The sequence below is a fragment of the Nematolebias whitei genome, chromosome 11, assembly GCF_014905685.2.
Source record: "Nematolebias whitei isolate Nwh7 chromosome 11, NemWhi1, whole genome shotgun sequence".
Taxonomy (NCBI): domain Eukaryota; kingdom Metazoa; phylum Chordata; class Actinopteri; order Cyprinodontiformes; family Rivulidae; genus Nematolebias; species Nematolebias whitei.
Window position 1 is genome coordinate 34,279,711 of NC_056508.1, and position 24,124 is coordinate 34,303,834.

A 24,124-nucleotide genomic window follows, 5' to 3' on the forward strand; every position below is an offset into this window, starting at 1 on the left:
CGGAGTAGGAGAAGACCCTTTTGCCTAGTTCAATCCTCACTGAGGGAACACTGCAGGTAATAATGTCCTGAGAGCGCACGCTGTAACTGCACTCACGCAGAGACATGTAGGAGGAGATGTATGAAGGCAGCAGACCAAGAAGTGATTTAAAGATGAAAATGTACCAGTGAGAGAGTGCGTGAAGTTAATGATGTTCAGTTAACCAGTGAATACAGGGTGCAATGATGGGTACGAGAATCACAGCCAGTTATGAATCCTGGTGCACCATGATAGACAGCATCCAACATCTGCAGGGTGCTTGTTCATGTAGATAATGTCACCGTAATCAATGGAGGGAAGGAAAGTCAGTTACAAGGCGTTTCCTAGCATTCAGAGTTAGACAGGATCTGTTTCTGAAAAAGAAACCCAGTTTAACTTTCAGTTTCTTTACTAGGTTTTCCACATGAAGCTTAAAAGAGAGATGCAAATCAACTAAGATACCCAGACATTTGTAGGAATCAACTTTTTACAGGTCCCATCTCCACACATTTCTGTACAGGATCAAGCTGTGTTTCGTTTCACAGTCAACATCATTATATATCATAACCATAACACGTTTATCTTTGTAGCAGTTAATTATGATAAACACTTGTTAAAAACATTAAGTGCTAACACGCTGTGACATTAATTACCTGCCCTGTGCGTGCATGTAATAGCTCAGTCGTGATGCATAAAACCAATGGATGGATACAGCTAATGTAATGTGTATTAATTTGCACGTTTTGTTTATCTTTCCTCTTAAAGCAAAGTGAGAAACTTTTCGAACTCCTGCAATCGTGTGTAAAATACGTCTGTCTGGCACAGAATCAAAAGTAAAGAAGTATTGACGCAGATACTGCTTGCATGAAGTGCAGAGAAAGCACAACCAAGACTGCTTGTGATTTTAAGCAAACACTATCATTTGTTGTTTGATTTTATTAGCTTAATACATTTAACTAGAGCTGCATTTTTATATTTTATTTTGCTACAGAGCACTTCAAAAGCTGCCTGAGGCATGTAAAAGTGGACGAAGGTGGAGAGACTTGTAGCAGGTGGCGGCTTTTCATTCTCACAAAGTGTACATGTTAATAAAGGCTGTGAAAATATGATTTTGCAAAGGTCCAAACTGACCTGGAACTCCCAAATTTCATCGTTTACAAGTCCAAGATGTTGAAGCCACACATTTTTTTAATGACTTTGAAATGTATGAATAAAACATGGGTTTGTGTATTTATTTTCTAAATTGATTTTGTTTTCTATTTAAGGGCATGAGGGACTGGATGGAGAATATTCTGTGTATGCATTAAGATGTTTTTTTTATGGAATATGCAGGTGAAATATTAGTGAGGGATCAAAAAGTGTGAAGTGGGGGACAGTTTGTTCAGACTGAAGAACCTTGTTTTGATCAAAGAACTGAGCAGCATAATTCATTAAGTTTTAATAGTCAATTATTGCTTCTTTGATCACATCAACTTTTAAAATATTTTATAGAATTGACTTTTTGGATTTGAATTGATTATGAGTTAAATAATCTCTTCATCTAAAACAAAACTGTTTGACTTCTGTATTTTGAAGAATGATTGTATGCGACGTTTTGCACTTCACTTCCATTTTATATCCACAATTAAAAAGTTAGCATTACTTTGACCATTTGCACAGTTAAAATAATTTTATTTGTACAAAGGAAAATAAAGCAAAATACAAAAACAGTTGCAATAATTAATTTAAACTACATCACACAAAAAAATAATAATCTTACTTGAACAAAAGATTGAAATAATTTCAGCAGCATTCTAGTTGTCAGTCTTGAATTAAAGTGAGGGACTCATCTTTGGTGTTTGAGTACTTGATCTTCCATCCTTTGTTTTTTCCACTGGAGTCAGATCTGAACGCAACATCCACTTGGTAACTTCCTGTGTCAATGCGCCCTGGTGGCGTGGAGCCGCAGAACGGTCCATATTCTTGTCCGGCAGTTGAAATCTTACAAAGAAAGACACAAACACACTAAAAGTTGATTTATTACCTGCTCAACTGACTGACAAGAACCTATGCAAGAAACCGCATGATGATATAGTAAATCACCCGGGAGGTGGAAGCCAGAGACAGACCATCTCTGCAGGCATGGGGACGAATATATTACTTATTCAACATCCTGTGTGAGACACACAGAACTGACCTTCAACATATCATATGGACAGGGGGCATCTGGGTGTCCCTCTATGTCAAAGGGTTCCAGGAAGTCCAGGATAATCCTGGAGCCCTCTGACAGACTGATGGTGTGGTCACACTGGCTCATGGGTGGGTACGGGTTCGGGTAGCCTGGACTGGTCAGAACTCCAGATGCCGACGTTAACACCTGATTTTGGCACGGCACTGCAAAGAAGAAGTAAGCTTCTAAATAAAGCCATACACGAACTGCGTTCCTTTTGGGGCCAATATTTGTTTAAACTTTAGACGACGCAATCCTAAGATTTGCAGGAATTGCAGAAATTGGGTTATATTTTTTAATCAAAAGAACAAACTTTCCCCAACATCATAAAAGACTGGATTCATTTATATTTGCATTATTGCTCTAGATGGCAAGTGTGCAGATGTTACGAGCAAAAACAGATGAGCATTGCAAAGAGGCAGAGTTGCTGTAATTTATATAATTAGTACAATCTGTGGGCAGATAATCATTTTTGTCTATTCATTGCATGATTTGTTGTGCCATCCTTTTTCCTCAGGCAAAGTATAATAATTTAAGGTGCATCAGCTGGTAATTGTGATTAATTACCTTGTGTTGGTGTGTTATTAGCGCTGCACACAGGTATTAATTTTTACAGCCATTCTGAGGTTGTTTTCCCCTCAGGAATCGACAGTGATTAACCTTGCCAAACACCAGCTGGAAGAGCTCAACAACTTCAAGGCTAGTAAGAACTAATATTATCAACAGCATGACCCATGTGAAATGTCAGAAAATTGCTTTTGAGGACTTGTTCTGCAGTGCTAGAAAGTTATTAGAGCTTCTAGAAATAACTTTTCATGAAATATACGTGTATAACTTTCTCACGAAATCGGAAATGAACAACTGTTTGCATTTTACTTGTCTAAATAAATATTTTAAAACACCATAGGAGCAAACTGTCATTATATCGTTATGGCCGTTGTTTTAAGAGTCAATACATTTCAATTTATTTTGGCAAAATGTACCAAACAGGCAGTTGAACAATACTAAAACTTACTAGTATTTCAATCAACCTTTATTTATACAGGTAAATCCCATTGAGCCTCGAGGACTCATTTACAAGAGAGACCTGATTTCAACAAAGAAAAATGACAACAATGGACAACAGCAACAACAATAAACAGTTATAAAAAAGCATAATACAGTTTTTTTTTTTTTTTTTAACAAATGGGATGGCTAAAAGGAAAAGGTAACAAAACAAAAAACAGCTAGATTCCAAGACAAATGTAGAAAACTAAAAACAGGAACATGTCAGCATTGGACCCTGCCAGGTGTCCAACAGATTCTTAAAGACACTTAGAGAGGTCAAGGTCGAGAGCTTCAAATCTTTTTGTAAGAAATTCCAGGAAACAGGAGCGGAATAGGAGAAGGCCCTTTTGCCTAGTTCAGTCCTCATTGAGGGAACACTGCAGGTAATAATGTCCTGAGAGTGCACTCCGTAGCTGCACTCACGCAGAGACATGTAGGTATGTAGACATGTAGACATGTATTAATCACATGTATTTGCCTTTGAGATGCCCAGCAGGACATTTAGCCTTAGAAACGCACAGATCATTACAGTCAGATGCTGCTAACTAAGCTCCAAACGCCACACTTGGTCGTGCAGCTTTCAGACTTCCTTTGATTGCTCACAGAGGAACATGCCTCTTGAGCTTCAGCTTGTTTATGCTCTTACCTGTGCAGGATTTTTTGTTGTCATGGAGAAAGTATCCTTGCTTGCATGTGCAATAATAGCCCCCGATGTAGTTGTGGCAAAAATGGTCACACACTCCCTCTCCATCCACTTTTGACAGACACTCATTGATGTCTGTGAAAGACGGACACAAAACACTGTTGAATGTATACATTTGTCCATCCACAATAATTGAAATATAGAATATTGTGTTGTCTTTGGCGATTGGTTTATCTGTCTTGTTACATGAACTGTGAATATCCTGAAAAGCTTAAATTATTGTTTTGTTTTGTTTGTTTTCCAAATGAAACATATTGTAAATTCTAATATTTGACTAGATTCCAGCTCCTAAAATAAAATAAAAAAATTGGATGGACCTTAAACATCACCTCAGTTTATACCAGCAGCTGAACAAATGATTGTAACACTTGGTTAAAGCAAGACTCCAGATCAGAAAAGAAATATATTAACTGTGTAAAAACAATAACTGGAGAAAACATCAAAGCTCATGCTCAAAAATCCAGGTGAAATATCCAACAAAGTTAAGTCAGGTCCTCTGGACGGTTTCTTTTTGTTGAAACGTTTTCGTCCAAAGGACCTGACTTAACTTGTTGGATTTTTTTACCTGGATTATTGAGCATGAACTTTGATGTTTTGAACCACTTTGGCCATGGCTGCCTCAGAGGAGTCAACGGAGGAGAGGGCGGACTCCAGAAACCATCTTATCACCATCAAACTGGTTGGTCCACTAGAGTGTGCTGCTTATGAGACTGAGTTTGTTGTGGCTCCTCGGACTGATGAAGTCTTGTGGATGAAAGACGAAACATTTCAGTAAAAAGAAACTGTCCAGAAGACCTGATTTAACTTCATTGGAATAACTGAAGAACCTTTTTTTTCAGTTTAATCATCAGCATTTCCATCTATCAGCTGGTGCCTAGAGGTGGGGTACCCCTTAGAGCGGTCACTAATCCATCACAGCGCCACAAAGACACACACACATTCACCTATAGAACCACTTTAGATTTGCCAGGTAATCTAACATGCTTGTTTTTGGACTGTAGTAAAAATTGCCAGACAGCATGCAAGTGCAAGTTACGTATTCATGCATGTGATGCTCTAACACACCTGATTCATAGTTGAATTGCCTTGCAGAAGCCTATTAATCACCAGCTGATTCAAATCAGGGAGCAGAGAAACATGTAAAACATGCAGAATGGTTGGCCCTCAAGAACTAGAATTGGACACCCCTGGTTTAAAGTTAAAAACCCTATGGGTTCTTTGAGATCATTGCAATGCACACAATGCTCTCTATCTCTGTAATGAACGGTTACAATTTCATTAAAAAAAAAAAGATCCTCACAAAATACACAAACGAATCAGTCACAATGGCCCTTAAGAAGGGAAAGTCAACCTCCACCCTGCCCACATGAGATCCTATATGATCTGACAAGTCTGATAACAAAAGCTATTTTTATTTACATACATTTCAGTACAGTAGTCCCTCGCTACTTCACGGTTCGACTTTCACAGTTTTTCAGCGTAAGACTGGACATGACACACAATTGGCTGATTGATGGATGAGCCACACCATCGGCATGGATTTTTATTTTTGTATATATATAATTTATTTGAAATTATTTAGCGCCTGCTACCTGTGTGCAGCTCACAGGTGCAGGGAGAAGCTCTCTCCTGCAGCATGTCATGATTTCCGCTCTGCAGCGAAGAAGTGGGCGTGGCCGAGAGCACTGGCAGGTGGCAGATAGTGCGGAGATCATGACATGCTGTGCTTTTTTATAGCGTTTAGAGTTTAGAAACATTGTTTAGAATATTGCAAGAGTGTGGGAAGGGTTTAAAACAAACTACTACTTAGTACTTGTAGTACTATTCCTACTTCGCGGTTTTTCACTTATCGCAGTGGAGCTGAGAATGTAACCACCCGTGATAAACAAGGGACTACTGTATTCTCTATTTTCTGTTCATAAACTCCATAGGGAGTCCATAAAGAATACTAGGCTTTAATTACTAAAACTTTTTAAAGAACCTTCAATCTTTTGCTAACAAGACTGAAACTCTAATCCTTTAAAACACTCGTGTACTTGTGATGGAATAATCCTATTATTATTGTGTTTTTGTCACCTTCAGTTTAATTATAGCTGCCAAAAATAATGTATGCCTTCTGGCAAAGAATGTTCCTATTCTGCGTCACCTTCTGAAGTGTAAAAAGCTTGGAAGCCGGTGAATCGGCCCTCGTTAGAATAGTCGCTCCTAAAGACCACTGACATGAAGTTCCTGGCTGACATGATGATGGTGCTTCTGGGGGTGCTTTCAGACTTCTTTTCTTCCTCGCCACAGAAGCGCAAAGTTTCGTTTCCTTCTGCCAGAACCTGGTTTGACAAGTTCTTTTAGTGAGCGCAACGTCCCGTGCAGACAGATACTGTTTTCGCTGTGTACCTGGAGGTAGTCATATTCACACTTGTCGGAGAGCTCCATGCTGAAGTGAGTGAAGTAGAGTTTGATCCGGTGACCATGTGCAACGGTTATGTTCCACACGATGTGCTGGTTGTCAGGGTACGCCTGGGGAAATTCAGGGGAGGTGAAGTTCCCGTATAACCCTGTCATCTCCACACTCAGTGACACACCAAAGAGGGAAAATAGGACAAACACCCAGAATGCACTGGGGGGAAATTAGTTGCTATCAATGCAGTTTTGAGGATTATTTAGCACTATTAAACAACAGGCACTCACCTGGTCATGATTTCTTCAGATTTTAGACTGCTTGGTTTGAAACTGTTCCCTCGGACTAATAGGAGGTAAACGACCTCAACTGTCTCAGCAGGCTGACATTTAGGTAAACAAAGGGAGACAGGCACATGATCAGTGTGTCATCAACCCCCACCTTCTTCAGTCACAGAAATCAATCAAACTGATGGATGTCTGAGCAGTTTATGCTCACTTTTAAAGCTCGTTCGTTCCTTTTCCTTTATATATTGGCTTCCTCATTTCAGTATTTAAAGTGGAAGTTAAAGACATTTTAATTATTCAAAGAGAAATCAGGTACTCGTACTATGATTAAATCATAAAGCGCACATTTTTGTTACAAGTGTTAGTTCAATATATCAGTTTTTGAAAGCTGTCAGCGTTACAACTTATATATATTAATAAATTGCAAACCATCCATCATCTTTAGCAGACTCTGGTGCATTGTGGATCTTGTTTAGACAGTGATGTTGATGAGACTAGACGCAGGCCAATAACTAATTATGTTACACCGTGCTCCTGTTATCGCAGAGCTGTGAGGCTGCTAAATAAGAGCTCAGAAAAATAAATATACTGCAGTCACAACAGTTTCCATCCAAGACATTTTATGTGCTTCTAAATACTATAAAGAATAAAAACAGTTGCCCATCAACAGCAGTAAATTAAATCAGATGGCAACGTTTTTATTTTTTGTTCTTTTCTTTATAAATCTTCATTTTCACTTTGTTAAAGGCTTTAGGAATCAGACTTTAGAGTTAAAGCTATTATAAACAAAATAACAGTGTTTGTGCCCTCGGCTTTATTGAAACACCGATATTGATGTTAGTCAGAAGCAACCAGAGCCTTTCAGCCAGCAACAGTTGTATGATAAGTAGTTTATAATAACCAAACCCCCGTTTTTTTCCTGCAGCACTAATGGCTGGTATTTGACGTGAATTACAATAATTATCCGCATGAATATGAATGTTAATTTCCATTATCAAAGGACCTTTTTGATGGTACTCCTTCTCAGCCATAACCTTTGATTTGCCCTCATTGTGAGCTGGTGGGATGTTGAGACAGTGTTGTCCAGACATACAGCAGATGTTCTGTGTGGACGTCATTTAGAGTTTTCAGCCTTTTATGGCCCAGTATGATGCATCAATAGAAATGACACCCTCAAACTCAAACTTTGCTGTTAAAAGATAATTATTGAGGCATTAATGTTCTATGCATCATCTAGACCCAGACTAGATAACATTTAGCACTTGGGTAAAATAAATACCTGTTCTTATTCTGTTTATGGTTTTGAGTTTGCCTTTGCTCATTTTATGACCGCATTGTAAATGTCATTGCGGTGTTTGGAACTGAAATGTCACAGATGTGGTAAATAGAAGTTGCAAAGTAGTCAATCTTTCATAATGAGCTGCTTGTTTGTTGTATTGACTGGCTTTTTGACTGGTTCGGGCCTATCGTCTGCAACTTGCATCCATCCGTCCATTCGTCCATCTTCACCCGAACAATAAAATGTGGTATCATCTGCAAGTAAAACACACTTCAAAAGCCCTGACACATCAACCAGATCATTCACATACAAATTAAACAACTGTGGTCCCAACACAGAGCCTTGAGGGACTCCAAATCCATTAACACAAAATTCAGATCCTTACATCGTTTACTTGTACAAACTGTCTCCTATTATTCAAATAACTGGATACCCACTGTAGTGCTAATACTCTAATGCCATATTTATTCCGTTTTTCAAATATGCAGATAATATTAAATAATTTTAACATTTATTTGGATCTGAAAAGTCTTTTATTGAAACATAATACACATGGGTGTAATGTACTGCGATCTAAAAAGCTATTTGTTCAATAGTGCATTTTTGTTATAGCAGCAAGTTATACCAGAAATCATCCTGGAGACTTTACCTGACTGGGTCATAATCTTATTTTATGATTGTGGATATATTTTCCTCAAGAATTCAGGGCTTCACTTGGGTGGGAGAGGGCACAGTGAAAAAAAAAAAAGAGTGTTTATTAAAAATGAAAAGGTAAAACTGATACCTGCAGCCAGTGTTACAGATTAATGATACTTGTGTGATGATGTGAAACAGTGGGGAAAAGCCGGATGTTGAGTGCAGCCTGGACCGACAGCAGCATCACTAAGTGATGGTTTAAGGTCACATGTGCAAGAAACATGAGCGTCATCAAAAAGTATCAGCTTAGAGAAGGTGTCTGCCTCCCAAATCCAGACCTGGAGCTGCTTTTACTGGAGATGAACCTGGGATCCAAAGAAACTCTGAGAAGCACAAATTGATTCTGGACCTTAGGAGCTCTGGTGAAGTAGTGCAACTCCTGAAGGCTTGAAGACCCAGCGTAGCTTGATCACTGATGAATGCAAATATAGTATGAGAAAAAAAAAAGTCAAATTGTATTTAGCATCTTTTGATAGTTCCTGTTAGAATACTTGTTGTTTTGCATCAACTGAAAGTTTTTTAAAGAGGTATTAAATTATTGTGCTTATTAGGAATCACAATTATTCTTTTTTTTTTCCCCTGTGGAAAAAGAAAATGCACATGCTAGTGTTTATTTTTGTTTTCTGTTCATTTGTTTGCACATCTTTGAATCACTGAAACAAAGTTGGTTTTAATTTGAAGTGTTACATGTAACACAGAGCAAAATGAGTACCAATATGAAGTGCACTGATTATTTTCACTTCTTTACCCAATGATGATGTCACATCAACATACAGTATGTCTGTGACTTAAATTAAACAACTTAATTCCTCAAAGCAAAACCCTTAAAGTTTTAGGATGCAAAATAAAATGATGGCAAATAGTTCGATTCTTGCATTTTGATTGTAAAAAAAAAAAAAAAAGAGCTTTTTCCTTTTTTTAAAGGTGGAGGGGTTGCTTAAGTAGCATTCATGACACATCAATATAACCTCCACAGAAAAATGTGAACGGGTTAATGATGGTGTTAGTTTTTTTTTTCTCTGTTTGCTCAGGATTAAGGACTAAAACCGTTCCTCTGGGGTTACGTGTCCATGAGTTATGAGTTAGGATTAGATCTCGTATTGCACATGTGCGTCATGAAAAATGTCCAATTGACAAAGACAGACTGAATTCAGCATCATGCTCGTGCATTCATCTTGGATGATTTACCAAAAAAACACACAAATGAGCGTGTGCTGAATATACCAAGAGACGTGAAGCTCAGGCTGTTTTGATTTCGGCATGATCAAATCTTAAACGTCCCTGTGCACACAGAGACTCTGCTCCCAGTCCTGCCCCGCCTGCTTGTTGGGCCTGCAGTAATGAAGTGCTTCCTTATAGGAAGCCAGTCATTAAATAAGGAATAGTCTAGTGAGAGCAGTTGAAACTGACGAGTACAGACTGTTAGCATCTGAGAGTCAACAAAAGGTGGAGATTGTGACGTGAGAACAAATTTTATATCAGAAGCATGAAAAAGGAAACTTTCTGTTCCTTTTTCTATCTGATTATGGATCATTTGCATCTCTCTACTGGTCCCTCTGTGACCTTTAGGCTGTTACCACAGTTTTCTTGTAATATACTAGTTCTCAGGGCATCTCTTAATAATTTATATCACTCTTTGCTAGTAAATTTACCCTCACTTTCACATCTCTCTGTCATCTTTTATCTTTTTCCTTTCCCAAGCTTTGCAGTTGTAATCACCCAGCAGCTGTAAATTGTAATTAAGGACTTGAATAAGTTGAAAAGTGTCAGCTTATATGAAAGACAGTAAGCAATACACATCTAGTCCAGTGTTATTTCCTCATCCAATGGTGTCCAAGCCTTCATGGTAATCCAAGCTGCCCCAGAAAAAGTCTTGCAGCAAGACAGAACAAACTAAATATCTTCCACTGTTAAATAGATGATTTACCAGAGTTTAATTCCACAAAAAAATAACAATTACTTATGTCAAATCATGCTTTCAAAAACATTTGTGTCATTGATTCTCGCTGCTAGAGTTTTGTTCTATTTTTACAACCCAAACAATTACCTTAGCTCGAGCCCTGCAGCCAAATGTTCTGCAGCTGAGGAAATAGACTTGAATTGAATGTCATCCATATGCATTTACATTTTCCTTTGTTCTGTCTAAAGCAGCAAGTTCACTTAAATGTTGCCATTATCAGTGCTATTGTTTCTGCTTATTGAGTGTGAGCACAATAAAGTACAGTCAATAAGATCAAGTGAAAGTGCACATGGAAATGCCTCACAGCAATTTCTCATAAAAGGATATAACTTTTAATGGAGGTTTTCTCCACCAAGAACTTTCTTTTGAAATATTTTGAAATGGCCTGTAATAACAGTAATAAAAAATAATGTTATATAAAAGATTTGACAATAATTTACTTGATTGCTTTATCCTTTTTTTAAAATATGCCCCCCACACTTTTTTTTTTTTTTAAATAATCCTTCTTCTACTTGCATCAGACCCCCAAAATCCAACCCCACCCAGAGAAGTGCCCCTCTTGGCCTGACACTTTTATTGTCTTGAACCTCAAACGTTCACTTGGCGTACATTTTTAATTTTACCTAGTTTTTTAGAATTAGTAGAACATCAAAAACAGAAAAAAGAAACAATGTTTTTGAGCATTTAAAAGTAAAAAAAAAACAAAAAACATATAGTTTTATTTAAACTTCAAAATAAAACTTGAAATCTAAGTACCCTGAAAAAGTTAAACAATTCTAAAAACAATGTCCTCAACATCAGGTTGCACAGTCCCAGGCGGTTGTCTGTATAATGTTTTTTTATAAATATAAATTTAGGAGAAGATGAGCTATATGTAATATCAACTGTAAATAAAAAGCTTAAAGGAGACCCACGTATATCAGAAGATGATTCCTTAATTCCTGTGTTGCTGTCTTTGGGCAGCATGGTGGCTTAGTGGTTAGCACCGTTACCTCACATTAAAGTATTAAAGAATTGATAAAGTAAATAAAAAAAATGAAAACTAATGTATTGAAATAAAATATGTTTGTTAAATTACAAGCACTTTGGTTGGCCTTGTAGCGGTTTTAAGTGCTCTATAAATAAAATGGTATGGTAAAGTTCTGGTTCGAAGGTTTGGGGTGGTAGTAGCTGAAAGTCATCCCCATCACATACTCCAAGTGCTAAAAGGTTACGAAAAATCTTTTTTAACTTTGGCATACACATTGAGTGCTATGCTTCCCTTCACAAAATGCTAATTTCATTTAGTGCAGTTTTCATGGATCTATAAATTACATCAAGTGCTCTGATCATTGGTGATGTTCATGTTGATGACCTTTGTATATTTCAATAAAGTCCATTACATTCTTTTAAGGTGTATTTTCCTATAAACTTTATATTTTAAGTTACTGTGGCTTCGATCAAAACTAGCAGGTCTGCAGAACCATCGTCATATTTTTAGATAATATATGACCCCAAATGGCAGACTGAGAAGAACAGAGTCAAAAGTTCCAAAAGAATAAATGTTTTAATTTTGCAGGTTCAATGTTTCTTGTAGCCTGGTCCAGAGAGAAGAGGTCCAAGGAGTCCCAGGGTTCCAGCTGATCCGAGCAGTGAAGGAGGTGAGTGTTGGTTGAGAGAGAGGAGCAGGTCGTCTGAGGTAGACCATATTATCTCTGCCGGAGATCAAACACAAGGTCTTCAGATACAAAATGCTTCAAACAGATTTAGTGGCTGGTCACACATTTTACCATAAGCATGATAATGTCCTGGCACTGGCATGTCTGGCAGAGGTTCTTATACCCAGGCAGAGTAGTCCTCCAAACCAGGAACAGGTGTAGAGTGGTGGCTGATTAGGATTGGCTGCAGCTGATGAGTGACAGAATGGCTGGTGGACCTAGAACTCCTACATCAATATGTTGTTCCAGTATTTCAGAATTGATAAAGTAAAAAAGAAAAAAAAAAGAAAACTAATGTATTGAAATAAATGATGAATTTTGTTGAAACAAATTCTAAAATTAAATGGGTAGGCAGCGTTTGCATGTTTGCTGCTAAATATCCCAACGGTTGAAGCCACGTTTCATGCATGATTCTTTTTTTTTTTTACCATGAATCTCACCATCCAAAGATGCTAATCTACACCAGCATCTCCTGATGAATTGCTGTTGAGCTTTTTGTGCCGGAATTCATTCCTGACGTCAGGCCCATTACTCTCTCAATTTGGCCTGCCGTGGCTCTTTTTTGCAGATAACAAATATGGTCATTTCCTTGCTAATTCAAACAGGCTCCAGCTTTAGTAATGCGGTGAACTGCCATAAGGCAGTAAAGCAGTCAGTGACGCTGGGGTGAAACAACAATGATGAGAAATGGCACACAGGTGCAGCCCTCGCCTGTGAATTATTTCCTTCATTATGTGACCTCACCACCGCTATGTTATATATTTTATTTTACCTTCAGTATATTTCCAACAGGTCTTCTGTTTCTTTTACCAATTTTGTTAAATTACAAGACAGGATTATTAATTTAGTCAAAAAAAGCATGTTCCTTACAAATTGCGCTGTTCAGAAAAGATTGATTTTTTTAGTGAATCAACAAGTGATGAGCAGTGAATATTAAGCTAATTTATATGCATCATGGACATTTAATCATCTCTGTCACAATAAAAAATTAAATCATGGTGCCAACAGGTCATTTGTCAAGAACTTAACTAATGATATTAATGGGGGCTATTTCTTGTATAATTGATTAAACATTTTAAGGTCTGATGATCTTGAGAAAAATGACAGCAAGCCTGAACATTACGCATAGATTTCCAATGGGAGTAATGGTGCGATTGTCTCATAAGTAGCACCTGGGACTTCACATGTCATTAATAACCAAACACCATCACTGTCACCTGTAATGCTGCAGTGACATTTAACTCCTCAAAGCTCCACATACCCCCTTTTATCTCCCTCTCTGTATCAGGGCATAACCATTTGACATAACAGGGTTTCATGTTGTTGGAGCAACTGCAATCAGGTGTATTGCTATCCCACAAGGACCCAATTGTCCTGAAAATAGTCAAAAGCTGCAACACATAAAGGGAGAAAATAACATTACTTGAGATCCTTATCTGCTGCTGTGGCAACAAATCTGTTACAGCTGCAAAGCCTGAGCCAAACGAAGACAGTTGTGATAGCTAATCAAGGGGATTTCACCCTTGTCATTAGACATCTGCAGAATACTGGACCCTTCTGAATTTAAACACTGTTCACACAATTTAATGGTTTTTAGGGCTTTAGATCAAGTCTTCCAATGATACTGTTTTTTTTCTTCTTCTTCTTCTACTACTTCTCCTTGTTCGCTTACTTCTTTTTCTCCTACTACTTCGTATTTTCCCTCTTCAGGGGTCACCACAGCGATTCATCCTCCTCCACCTCACTCTGTCCTCTGCATCCTCTGTCCTCGCTCCAACTACCTCCATGTCCTCTCTAACTGCATCCATATATTTCCTCTTTGTCTTTTTCCTGGCTGCTGCATTTCTAACATCCTTCTACCAGTATACCCACTGTCCCTCCTCTGGACACGTCCAAAACCATCTCAGTCTGGTCTCTCTAACTTTATCTCCCAGTTGTTCAACATGGGCTGTACCAGAGATATTTCCAATGATACTGGTCTCTTCTCAGTAATACAGAAGTTTTCCTATGGCCTTTTTCCTCCAAACATAACCTACTGTATTACATCCAACCAACTTCTAAACAACTTATTTAATGTGTCTGTATAACTACAACATGTTTTGATTTCACTCTGACAGAGCCTTTCAGAGTTGTCAAGTTGCATTAATATATATTTTGTCCCATTCTGACAGGTTTCCCTGTCCCTGACACAGAGAAGCTTTACTACATTATGATGAAGCCACCACCATGTGAGTGAAATAAACAGTGGCGATGATAATTGAAATATTAGCATCTTTTTAGGGTTTTAGAGCCTAGCACTGATGGCAGCACCACTTGTCTCTAAGTCTGACTTATGTCATCCAACAAAAGTTCCCTCCAAGCCTTAAAGTTCAGTTCAGATCATTTCTCAGCAAGCTTTCTTTGTGCCAGAGTTCAACTGTTGAACTTTAACTACAATGCAAACTGAAAACTCAGCCGTGAGATCAGAGCATGTTCTGAAAGGGACTCGTGAATCAAAGTAACGGTTTCTTCATAATGTCGGTGTTTTTTTAATGCAAATCGTCAAACTCCAGGTTGGTCATCGTACTTCTGTACATTTGTACATTAGAGGGTGTTTAAAAGTGCAACGTTGCAAAATGGAAACGTTGGAAAGCCCAAGTTGGTAGTTGACTTAAAGTTGACTTAAGTCTATTTTTCCTCTCTGTATAGTTACAGTTGTCACTGGCGTCTCGAACGACTTTGGTCTCGTCATTTCAACAGCTGTTTTTAGACTCCTGCACAGGATCTCTTCTCTGACAGAAAGCATGTTCATGTTGAAAAGACAGACGCGCTAAATATAAATAACTACTATTACAAAAACAACTCAAATCTGCCTATCTTCATTTCAAAGGTGTTGCAAACCTGGAACTTAGTGAGGCTGCAGCTGAGAATGTGTGTATTTTCTAGAAATATTAAGTCAAGTTTGAGTCACCATGTAGTTGCAGCCCAGTGGGATACTATCTGAATTGTGAGTCCAACCACTCTGCAGAAGAAAAAAAAATCATTTTAGTTGCTTGTGTTTGTAGGGGTTTCCGTTTTATTCTGCAGCTTTTTGATTTCCAAGATGGTGCCAACAAGCTACAGCTGTGGATCATTCCCTTGACGAGCTCCAGGAGCATAAAAGGCTGCAGAGAAGCTCTCTTCCCTGCTGGAGCATTACATGCCTACTGGTATTTGTGTTATCACCCTCCTTGCGTTTTACAAGAAACAAGAAAGTACTTACCTTGTGTTCTCTTGGTGTTTCAGTATCTGCTTTCTGAGATTCATCTGTTCTGGACTCTCCTGTGAATCCTTGAGACCTCTTTGTGATTTACCTCAGCTGTTCCACCACCTTCCAACCACTCACCACCACTCACCTTCTGCGCTGTCCAACCGTGGACTGGACCCATTGGAACCATCTGCTCTTCTCTCGATGCTTCTACTCCTTCAGCTACCTGTAAGACATAAACTACCGCTACTTAACCATTCTTTGATCTCCATCATCTTGATTCCTCTCCTTGTTTCCCAGGTGCCCTGTTTGTGTGTGTGTGTGTATATAGCTTCATATTTCATTCACTATAAATAAAGCACTTTAATTAATACGAGTCTTGGAGTCTGTTCTCTCAGTCCGTTATTCTCTGGGTATCCTGTTAAATGCGATGGTGTTAGGGATTTCAACCATCCAAACAATTTTAATGATTCTATGCACCTCACTAACTTTTGTTTTAAGCCAATATGGAACTATTTCTATTTTGTTTTTGTTTTTTAGGGTTCAGATGTACACTTATTGGGCAGAATACAGATACCCAGAAATACAGTTTTGTGTGTGTATGTGTAAAAGTTCACTCTGTTATTTTTTTACTTTTAGCTTTTTCTAAATGGATTATTGAGCATGCATCGGGATATTCACTCTGTTACACGTCTAAGGTTTTCTGTGGTCTTTACTGATCTCTCCGAGTACAGCCTTGGGTGAACAACACAAAAAAACATAATACTGTGTCTTTGATAACAAGAAAGATAATGGTTTTGTGGTCCAACAGTCACAAACCAGTGTTTAGATTTAGTGCATTTTAAATACATTGCCAACACTTTCAAACTATGTGCTTACATCCAAGTCACAGGCCCTCCCAGCTTTCCAAAGTGATGGAATCCATCAGTAACAGGGTCACTACAATACCCAGCGTCCTGCATTGCTTCCTCCAGCTTGTGACAGCTCATTTTCAGATCCACGGCTTTCGCACCAAAAGAGGAGAGAGCTCTGTAATGATCAGCTTTTAGCGCTGGCACTCAGCGGCTGAATAAGCCATCAGGCATCATTAGGCCCTGCTGGGGGAAAACAATCTCTTCGTTTCCACCGGCGCTCCCAAACAGGGAAACTCTCTGAGAGAAATGCATCAGAGACACTTGAGTGTGTGTGTGTGTGTGTGTGTTGAAATTTTGGCTCAGCTTCTCTCTGAAAACACCGCGTTTTTCCCAACAATGTGGATCTTTATGATGCTTTTGAAAAGCATAATTTGTTTTATCATAAAGATTTGTCACTTTATTTAATAATACAAATATGTATTTACATCTTCAGAAATTGAAAGTAGTGTCTGATCAACAGCGGAAATATGTGAAATTACAATTCTTCTGCGTCTTACTGAAAAGACATTTCCTTTAAAGATGTAATGATCTCCGAACATTATTGTTCAAACTTGCAGCAAAGACTAGGACTATAGTTTTTACACTGGGCATGACTGCTTCCATAGAACTGTTTTTTAAATCATAATTTATTTGTATATTTAACTTTGAAATGCAGGTCAACCAGACTGCATTTATTCGGAGCTCAGGTCACAAGTTAAACCTAATCAAAAACCAGAACAAAACTAATCAGCTTGGCTGGCAGAGGTGATTAAAGTTGCTGCAGGCAAGACATCCGGAAAGACTTTAACATCTATGAGCTGCACAGAACCTTCATCTCAGTTTTCAGACAAAACATTTACATTTTTGTATCATGTGCTATGTAAAATTTATTTGGTTATGTCCCCAAATTATTCCAATAAGCTCCAGAGCGCAATCCTAAAAGGAATACATACTCACCACTTTTTATGCCAACTATCAAATGAATATTTTATGCAATCGATTTGCTCTTTGAGTCTATGATGAGGATGACTCTCTGCTACTACCACACCAAATTATAGCTCAACGTCCATCAAATTGAGCTTCCGTTCATGTGAATACTTTTATACTACCATAATCAAACTTATAGAGTTTAATGTATGCAGGGCAGGTCACAGGATTCCTTTTAGTGAGGGCATTGCCAAACAACGTACCTGTTCACACCTGTCCTCAGACGCATTCAGCCGAGAAGCGGGTGTTAATTTGACCTGTCTTGTCTGCCGGAGGCCCGGTTAGGGGACGATTTGATGCTAACTGTTTCTAAATGTACACCAGGGAGGATGAAAATGAGTTCTGACACACCTGTTAAATCCACTAATCTCTCGGCTCTCATGGGAAATGGCACAGCTGTGTTTTAGTAGGTAGGATCTAAATTTATTTTTACATGTAAGTGCAGCATGGTACCAAATTATTTTATTTTGCAATTTAACCAATGTACAATCGTGAATTTCTTTATAAATATATTTTTTGCATTTTTGAATAAAGGAATAATTTGTTTAGAAACACAAAAAGACTAAATGTCGACTCTTCAATAAAATCTCTGCCTGTTGTGGCTAAAGTGTTGGCAATTTCAGAAACTGGAGGCTTGTCCAGAATCCTACACACAATTTAATAATGTTCTATATGAGATTTATTCATTTAGTTTTGACCAAATAGTTATTGGCAACACATGATTATCATTACTTGCTACGTTTTTGATTAAAGAACATGATTGTGATCCAGTAGCAATGTGCAAATTTTTCAAAACTGAATGAAAGGTGTGAGTGTGGTGTATTTTCCACCTGTAGCGACTTTGATCCACAAAAAAGTCGCTGCCGGCTGAGTAGAGTTTGCTCTGTGATGCGTCTCCATTAATCCATGCTGAGTCCACCTTGTATTTTGCATATTTATTAAAAGTAACACAATTACTTTTGCCATCCAGAAAACAGCGCTTGCATTAATTTACATGTTGGTCAGTTTGACGGAAAAAGATATTGGATCAAAAGTGACGTTTCTAAACTGACAATCCTCCAGTGACGGTCAACGGAAACATTTTCAAGAAACTCTACTAACCCAGCACCTGCTGCAATTACCTTCTGGATCAACTAAGTAATATGTGGCCACACCCCTCATGCAATTACCTGCAGGGTCGGACAAATCTGAACACCTGTGCCACCATCAACAACACAACACATAACAGTCATTTTGCCTCTTACACACCCTAAAAGAAAAAAGAACAAGAAGAACAAGAAGGAGGAGAAGAAGAAAAAGAATGGTAGGTTCTGCTGGACATTAGGTGGACACAACATGATCACTTGAACATTCATATAGTTCCAGTAAATAAGGAATGCTTTCACTTGCATTGTTTAAATTTGTTGTTCAGACTTTATTTTTCTTAATTAAGATACAATACTTCTAAAAATATATTTTCTCCCAAAAATAAACATGATGGTAACTGCTTTTGTACCACGCCCCTAAACAAATGAATACAACATTAGATAACACTGTAAGGGCGTTTCAGACGTCACGATTTCTCCTGAGCAGCCCGTAAGGTTTATTCTCCACACAAATAATCAAGGATGTCTCACTCTGAAGTTTTTTTTTTTTCAATTTTATTCCTTTCTTTAAGGTGGAGTGTCAGTGCCTTGGTTTTTGTGTTTTCTAAACACCCGCACACATGAAGTCACATTTAAATTTGAATTACACAGTTAGGACGTGAGTAGTCCTTTCCCTCCTCCTCATTCAGATCAAAAGGGAAGCCAATAAAATGCTTTGCTTGCAGCCATCAGCTTTGATGTTGCACCTCCGCATGCTCATTTAGGCTCAGACAGGAAGTCAGGAGTGGACAGCTTCACCGCCGGCTGCAAATTGTTTTCTGTGTACAGCCTTGACTCCATGGTGTTTGGTGTCAATTACCAAAAAAAAAAAAAAATCTGCTTTTGACATTTATCTGTTACTGATAATGCATTTCTACAATAATATGAAGAATTTTACATTCTACTTGTTTTGAAATCTGTAAATGTGTCATTTTTTTTCCGCACAATTTCTTTTTTCTCTCTTAAAAAATAAATGTGCATGAATAAACGTGCTTCGTGATGACCTGTAATTAAGTAAACCCACAGAGGCCTTTGTCGGCTCAGCATCATTAAAAGAGCACGGTTCCAAGTGGATGTGAGAGCCATGTAATTATTTAGCTTTGAGATTCGCTGCACCATCACTTACCATCAAGTGAGATTTGCAGGAGAGTGTATAAAAAAAAACTAGGTTAGACCAACGATGAGCTGTCTCAAGCCCCAACGCAACAATAAAAGAGAAAAAACATGTCACAAACATGAACTTTATTGCAAAACCTGTTATTTACTCAGAAGCGCGAGTGTTCAATCATCACGATTACGACTCATTAGCTGCTATTCTTCTGAACAGAACGATGATGAGACTGTAATCAGGCTGAGATGAGTTTTGTATTTCATCTGACTGTTTAGGGATTTTATACAGTCTTGAGTCTCATTAATGTTGGTTATTTGACAATTTAGAGGCACTAATTGTTTAATTTTTACTGTTTAATTGCTCGTAAATAAAACTAAATTGGAAAATTTGGCCCAATTGCATGAATTGATTAAAATTATTTACCTGAAGCTATTTCGTGCTAAATGATAAAAAAATATGCACATTACTTTTTAAGTATTCAATAAAATGTGGGGGTTTTTTCCCTGTTTTCGACAGCTCTTTGATACAAATTGTTCTTTCTTTATATCCTAGCTGTTAAACGTCACAAAACATTTTATTTTATTTTTCAGCCGCACAGACTAACACGCATCATTCCTGTTTCAGTTTACCTGCATGCCTCATGATTGTTTATTCCCAACTAAAAGAGAACGCTGGTCATTTGAACCGACTCAACAAGCAGGACTAGATGAGCTCAGGCTCAAAATCAGTGTTTGATTGTGGTTCTCCCCCACTAAAGAACACACATGGGGTCGTACATGTCCCGGGGAGCATGGGAGTGCAGTGTGATGATAAGGAACAACGCAGCTTGTAGCTAACCTGTGCCTTGAAGAATCATAAAGCACGTTGACTGAGTCACACACTGAACACACCTCATTAGCTTCACATGCAACAGGAACGTTTCTTTGTCGGGTCACATCTGAGGCCTCTGTTAACACCTCCTTTTTCTAGTTTTATATTTGTCTCATTGTCTTTTGATGATTAAAATATTTTATTTTTCTTGCTCTAATTACTATCTTTTTTCCTCCTTTAAACCCTACTCGTGCTGCAACTGTGTCTTCCGAACAGAATTAGAAGGAGGGAAGGTATTACTGTTATGCAGACATGTTTAATGTCCTGTAATAAGTCACTGAAGCGTCTCGTTCAACCTGTGACTGAGCATTAAGAAGAGACACTTAAATTAGATGTGCCGCTTTTCATATTGTTCATAAGGAGCTTGAGTCCGTTTTGTTATTTGCAAAGAAAAGGCAACAAATCTCAGTTTGTTCTGACTTCTAGAAAACAAGCTGTTGATTTAGAAAAGTAATTACTGCAACTTTTGTTAAAAACTTTATTTAAGGTTTAAGATTTGAATATATTTGACTGGCTGATTTTTAATCTGGCAGCACGGTGGCACAGTTAGAGCTGTTACGTCTCAGCGAGAAGGTCGCTGGATCAAATCCCAGCCAGGCCCTTTCTAGGTGGAGTTTGCATGCTCTCTCTGGTTTCCTCTCACAGACCAAAAACATGCATGTTAGGCTGATTGGTAACTCCCTAGGTGTGAGCGAGAGAGTGAATGGTTGTTTGTTTCGTTTGTCTCTATGTGTCCCTGTGATGGACTGGAGACCTGTCTCCCATCACTTGATGGACATGGGCACCAGTGACCCCCATGACCCGAAAGTAAAAACCGGATGAAGAAAAATTTACTACCCTACTAAAATTTACTATACACACACATACATATACATATATATATATATATAGTTTGAAACTCAAAATAAGACACACACACACACAAAAAGTCCAGCCACAATTTTTGCATTTAATTTGACTTTGTATTTCTATTACAGAAGCAGGTGAAAAATATGACTTTCTTTTTATAGAATAATTTGTAAAAGCAAGCCACTGCTGTTACCATGTCAAAATATTACAACCATGCTTTATTACCGACCCTGAAAGAAACTCTGATACAATAAATACATACATTGTATACACAAATAGTTGATACTCAAACGTACACGCTGTCTCAGTGAAGTCCATCAATGGCGCTCATGTGTGGATGATATGTACAGCTGAGATCGACTACAGTTCATGTTGAGCTGAGGGAAGTGATGGGGAAGGAGGAGGACCAGAGGCAGGCAGAGCCAGGATGTTGTTTTTTTTTTTGGAGGGGGTGGACACTGTTAGCAGGAGGTGAAGGTTTTCCAGAAGAAGTTTTTACAAGGGGCTTTGCGGTCACGCTGCGGTATTGATAACCTGTTATAGACAGCCCTCTCCTCCAGGCGAGACTCCAGGGGCTCCTCAAGGTCGACAGGGGCCGCTTCACCTGGCAACGTGTTGGAGTCCAGAGCTCCGTCCAACAGACCAGACACCAGCTTTAGGATCAGCTCTTTACGCTCTTTGCTCAGCTCCTGCCAAAAAACAAAACAAGTAAAGGGATAAATATACTTTTTTATTTCACGTGATTAAGAACTGAGCAGATTGAGTAAAAGGTGCACTGAACATTTTTTTAAGTAACTATTAGAAGTGACACAGAAGTCATGCTTAAAAGCAGCTTTAAAAAAAAAAGTTTGAATAGTTTTTATAAAGACTAAATGACAGAACGTTTTCACCACTAAAACGTGGAAATTTACTGCACAATCACGAAAAAACATTTCCACAGATATGGAAAATGATAATATCCTCACCCTGGTCAAATGGACGGGGCTCCTATCCTCCAACGGAAGCACGGCCGCTGCTCTTACACTGATCAGAACCCCCATGAGAGCTGCTAAGACCACCAGGAGCTGCATGCTGTGAGAGGAGTGTAGGACCAGAGCTACAGGAGCCGTAAAGAGGAGGCTCTCAAAGACGAGTGTGTGACTAAGTGTGTGTGTGTGAGAGAGAGAAAGTGTCTGAGCAGCTCAGACTAGTCAGAGGTCCAGAGGAGAGTGGTCAGGAAGATGGTGGTCATCAAATCTGCAAACTACAGATGTTTCTTCTGCTCTACCTCGGAAGTCCCTCACTCTTTTATACACCTCTCTTCCCCCCTCACACCGTCTGCCACTGACGTAGAGGGTGGTGGGTGTGTGACAGAGGGGGTATGTGTACATGCCGTTAGGGGTGTGAGAGCGTGAGCGTGAAGAAGCAGCGGGGGGTGGGATGGATGAAGGGGTCAGGACGCAACAAACGAAGGTATATTAAAAGTTAACCTTTTTGGTAAAGTATAAGGCGTTTGTGTGATTCACCAGAAGGGAACAACGTCACTGGGCTGCAACCAGCTTATGACTTGGAGTGGTGAATGAGTAAGTATGACAAAATAAATAAATGCATCACATGCTTTCCATAAAAAAAATAAAATAAAAAAAAGGTGAAATCAACGATGATTTGACAAGAAGTGTAATCAAATAAAGAAAAATCAATCAAATAAAATGCTCACATTTGAAACCAGTATAAAAATATCCTAAAAGCAACCATGTCCTCATAGTTTTCTGATGATTGACACTTGACTCCAGGCAACATTTGATTGCTGTCACAGAGTCGACCCGTGCCTCTTCGACACCTTCAGATTACAATTGAACTGTCTGACACTCCCAAAGATTTGGAGAAGCATCTTCAACACATACAGTGCACCTCGACTTAAGAACCAGTTTCTTGTTACGGATTTACAGAGGTGCTTGGAGATCTGTGAACCCTGTGACCTACATGCATACACGTTCATGTATTTATTGAAGAAAACGATCCAATATTATATATTTGTGAGTGGCAGAAGTATGTGAACCTTTACTTTCAGTATCTGGTGTGACTCCCCCTCCCTGTGCAGCAATAACCATAACTAAAGGTTTCTGGTAACTGTTGGTCAGTCCTGCACACCGGCTTGGAGGAATTCTAGCCCACCCTCCGTACAGAACAGCTTCAACTCTGGATGTTGGTGGTTTCCTCACATTAACTGCTGCTTCAAGTCCTTCCACAACATCTGGATTGGATTAAAGTCAGGACTTTGACTTGGTCATTACAAAACATGAACTTCATTCTTCTTGAACCATTCTTTGGTAGAACCACTTGTGTGTTCAGTCATTGTTGCTGCATGGCCACCTTCTCTTGAGATTCAGATCATGGACACATTGACATTTTCCTTTAGAATTCTCTGATATAATTCACAATTCATTGTTCATCTAATTTCAACTTCAAATTAACTGCTAATCCTAGAGGTTCACATTCTTTGACCATTCAAAAATATGTAATATTGTATCATTTTCCTCAATAAATAAATAACCAAGTATAATATTTTGTCTCACTAGTTTAACTGCGGGCAGCACGGTGGCACAACTGGTAGAGCTGCTGCCTCTCAGCGAGCAGGTCCTTGGTTCAAACCCCGGTCCAGGGGCCTTTCTGGGTGAAGTTTGCATGTTCTCTCCGTGCATGCGTGGGTTTTCTCTGGGTACTCCAGTTTCTTCCCACAGACCAAAAACATGCATGTTAGGCTGATTGGTAACTCTAAATTGTCCCTAGGTGT

The 24,124-nt window shown here is 38.6% G+C and overlaps 2 protein-coding genes across 2 annotated transcripts; both read right to left on the reverse strand.

Moving 5' to 3' along the window:
• Positions 1-1,818: 1,818 nt before the first annotated feature.
• Positions 1,819-6,670, reverse strand: masp2 (MBL associated serine protease 2). The gene is made up of 6 exons (XM_037684499.1): positions 6,663-6,670; positions 6,369-6,591; positions 6,124-6,301; positions 3,921-4,052; positions 2,195-2,391; positions 1,819-1,998 (listed from the first exon to the last, which is right to left on the reverse strand). The coding sequence occupies exons 1-6, from the start codon at positions 6,668-6,670 to the stop codon at positions 1,819-1,821; spliced, it is 918 nt and encodes a 305-aa protein (XP_037540427.1).
• Positions 6,671-21,706: 15,036 nt separating this feature from the next.
• Positions 21,707-22,421, reverse strand: sst7 (somatostatin family member 7). The gene is made up of 2 exons (XM_037684248.1): positions 22,317-22,421; positions 21,707-22,040 (listed from the first exon to the last, which is right to left on the reverse strand). The coding sequence occupies exons 1-2, from the start codon at positions 22,419-22,421 to the stop codon at positions 21,813-21,815; spliced, it is 333 nt and encodes a 110-aa protein (XP_037540176.1). The 3' UTR covers positions 21,707-21,812.
• Between the last annotated feature and the right edge of the window lie 1,703 nt (positions 22,422-24,124).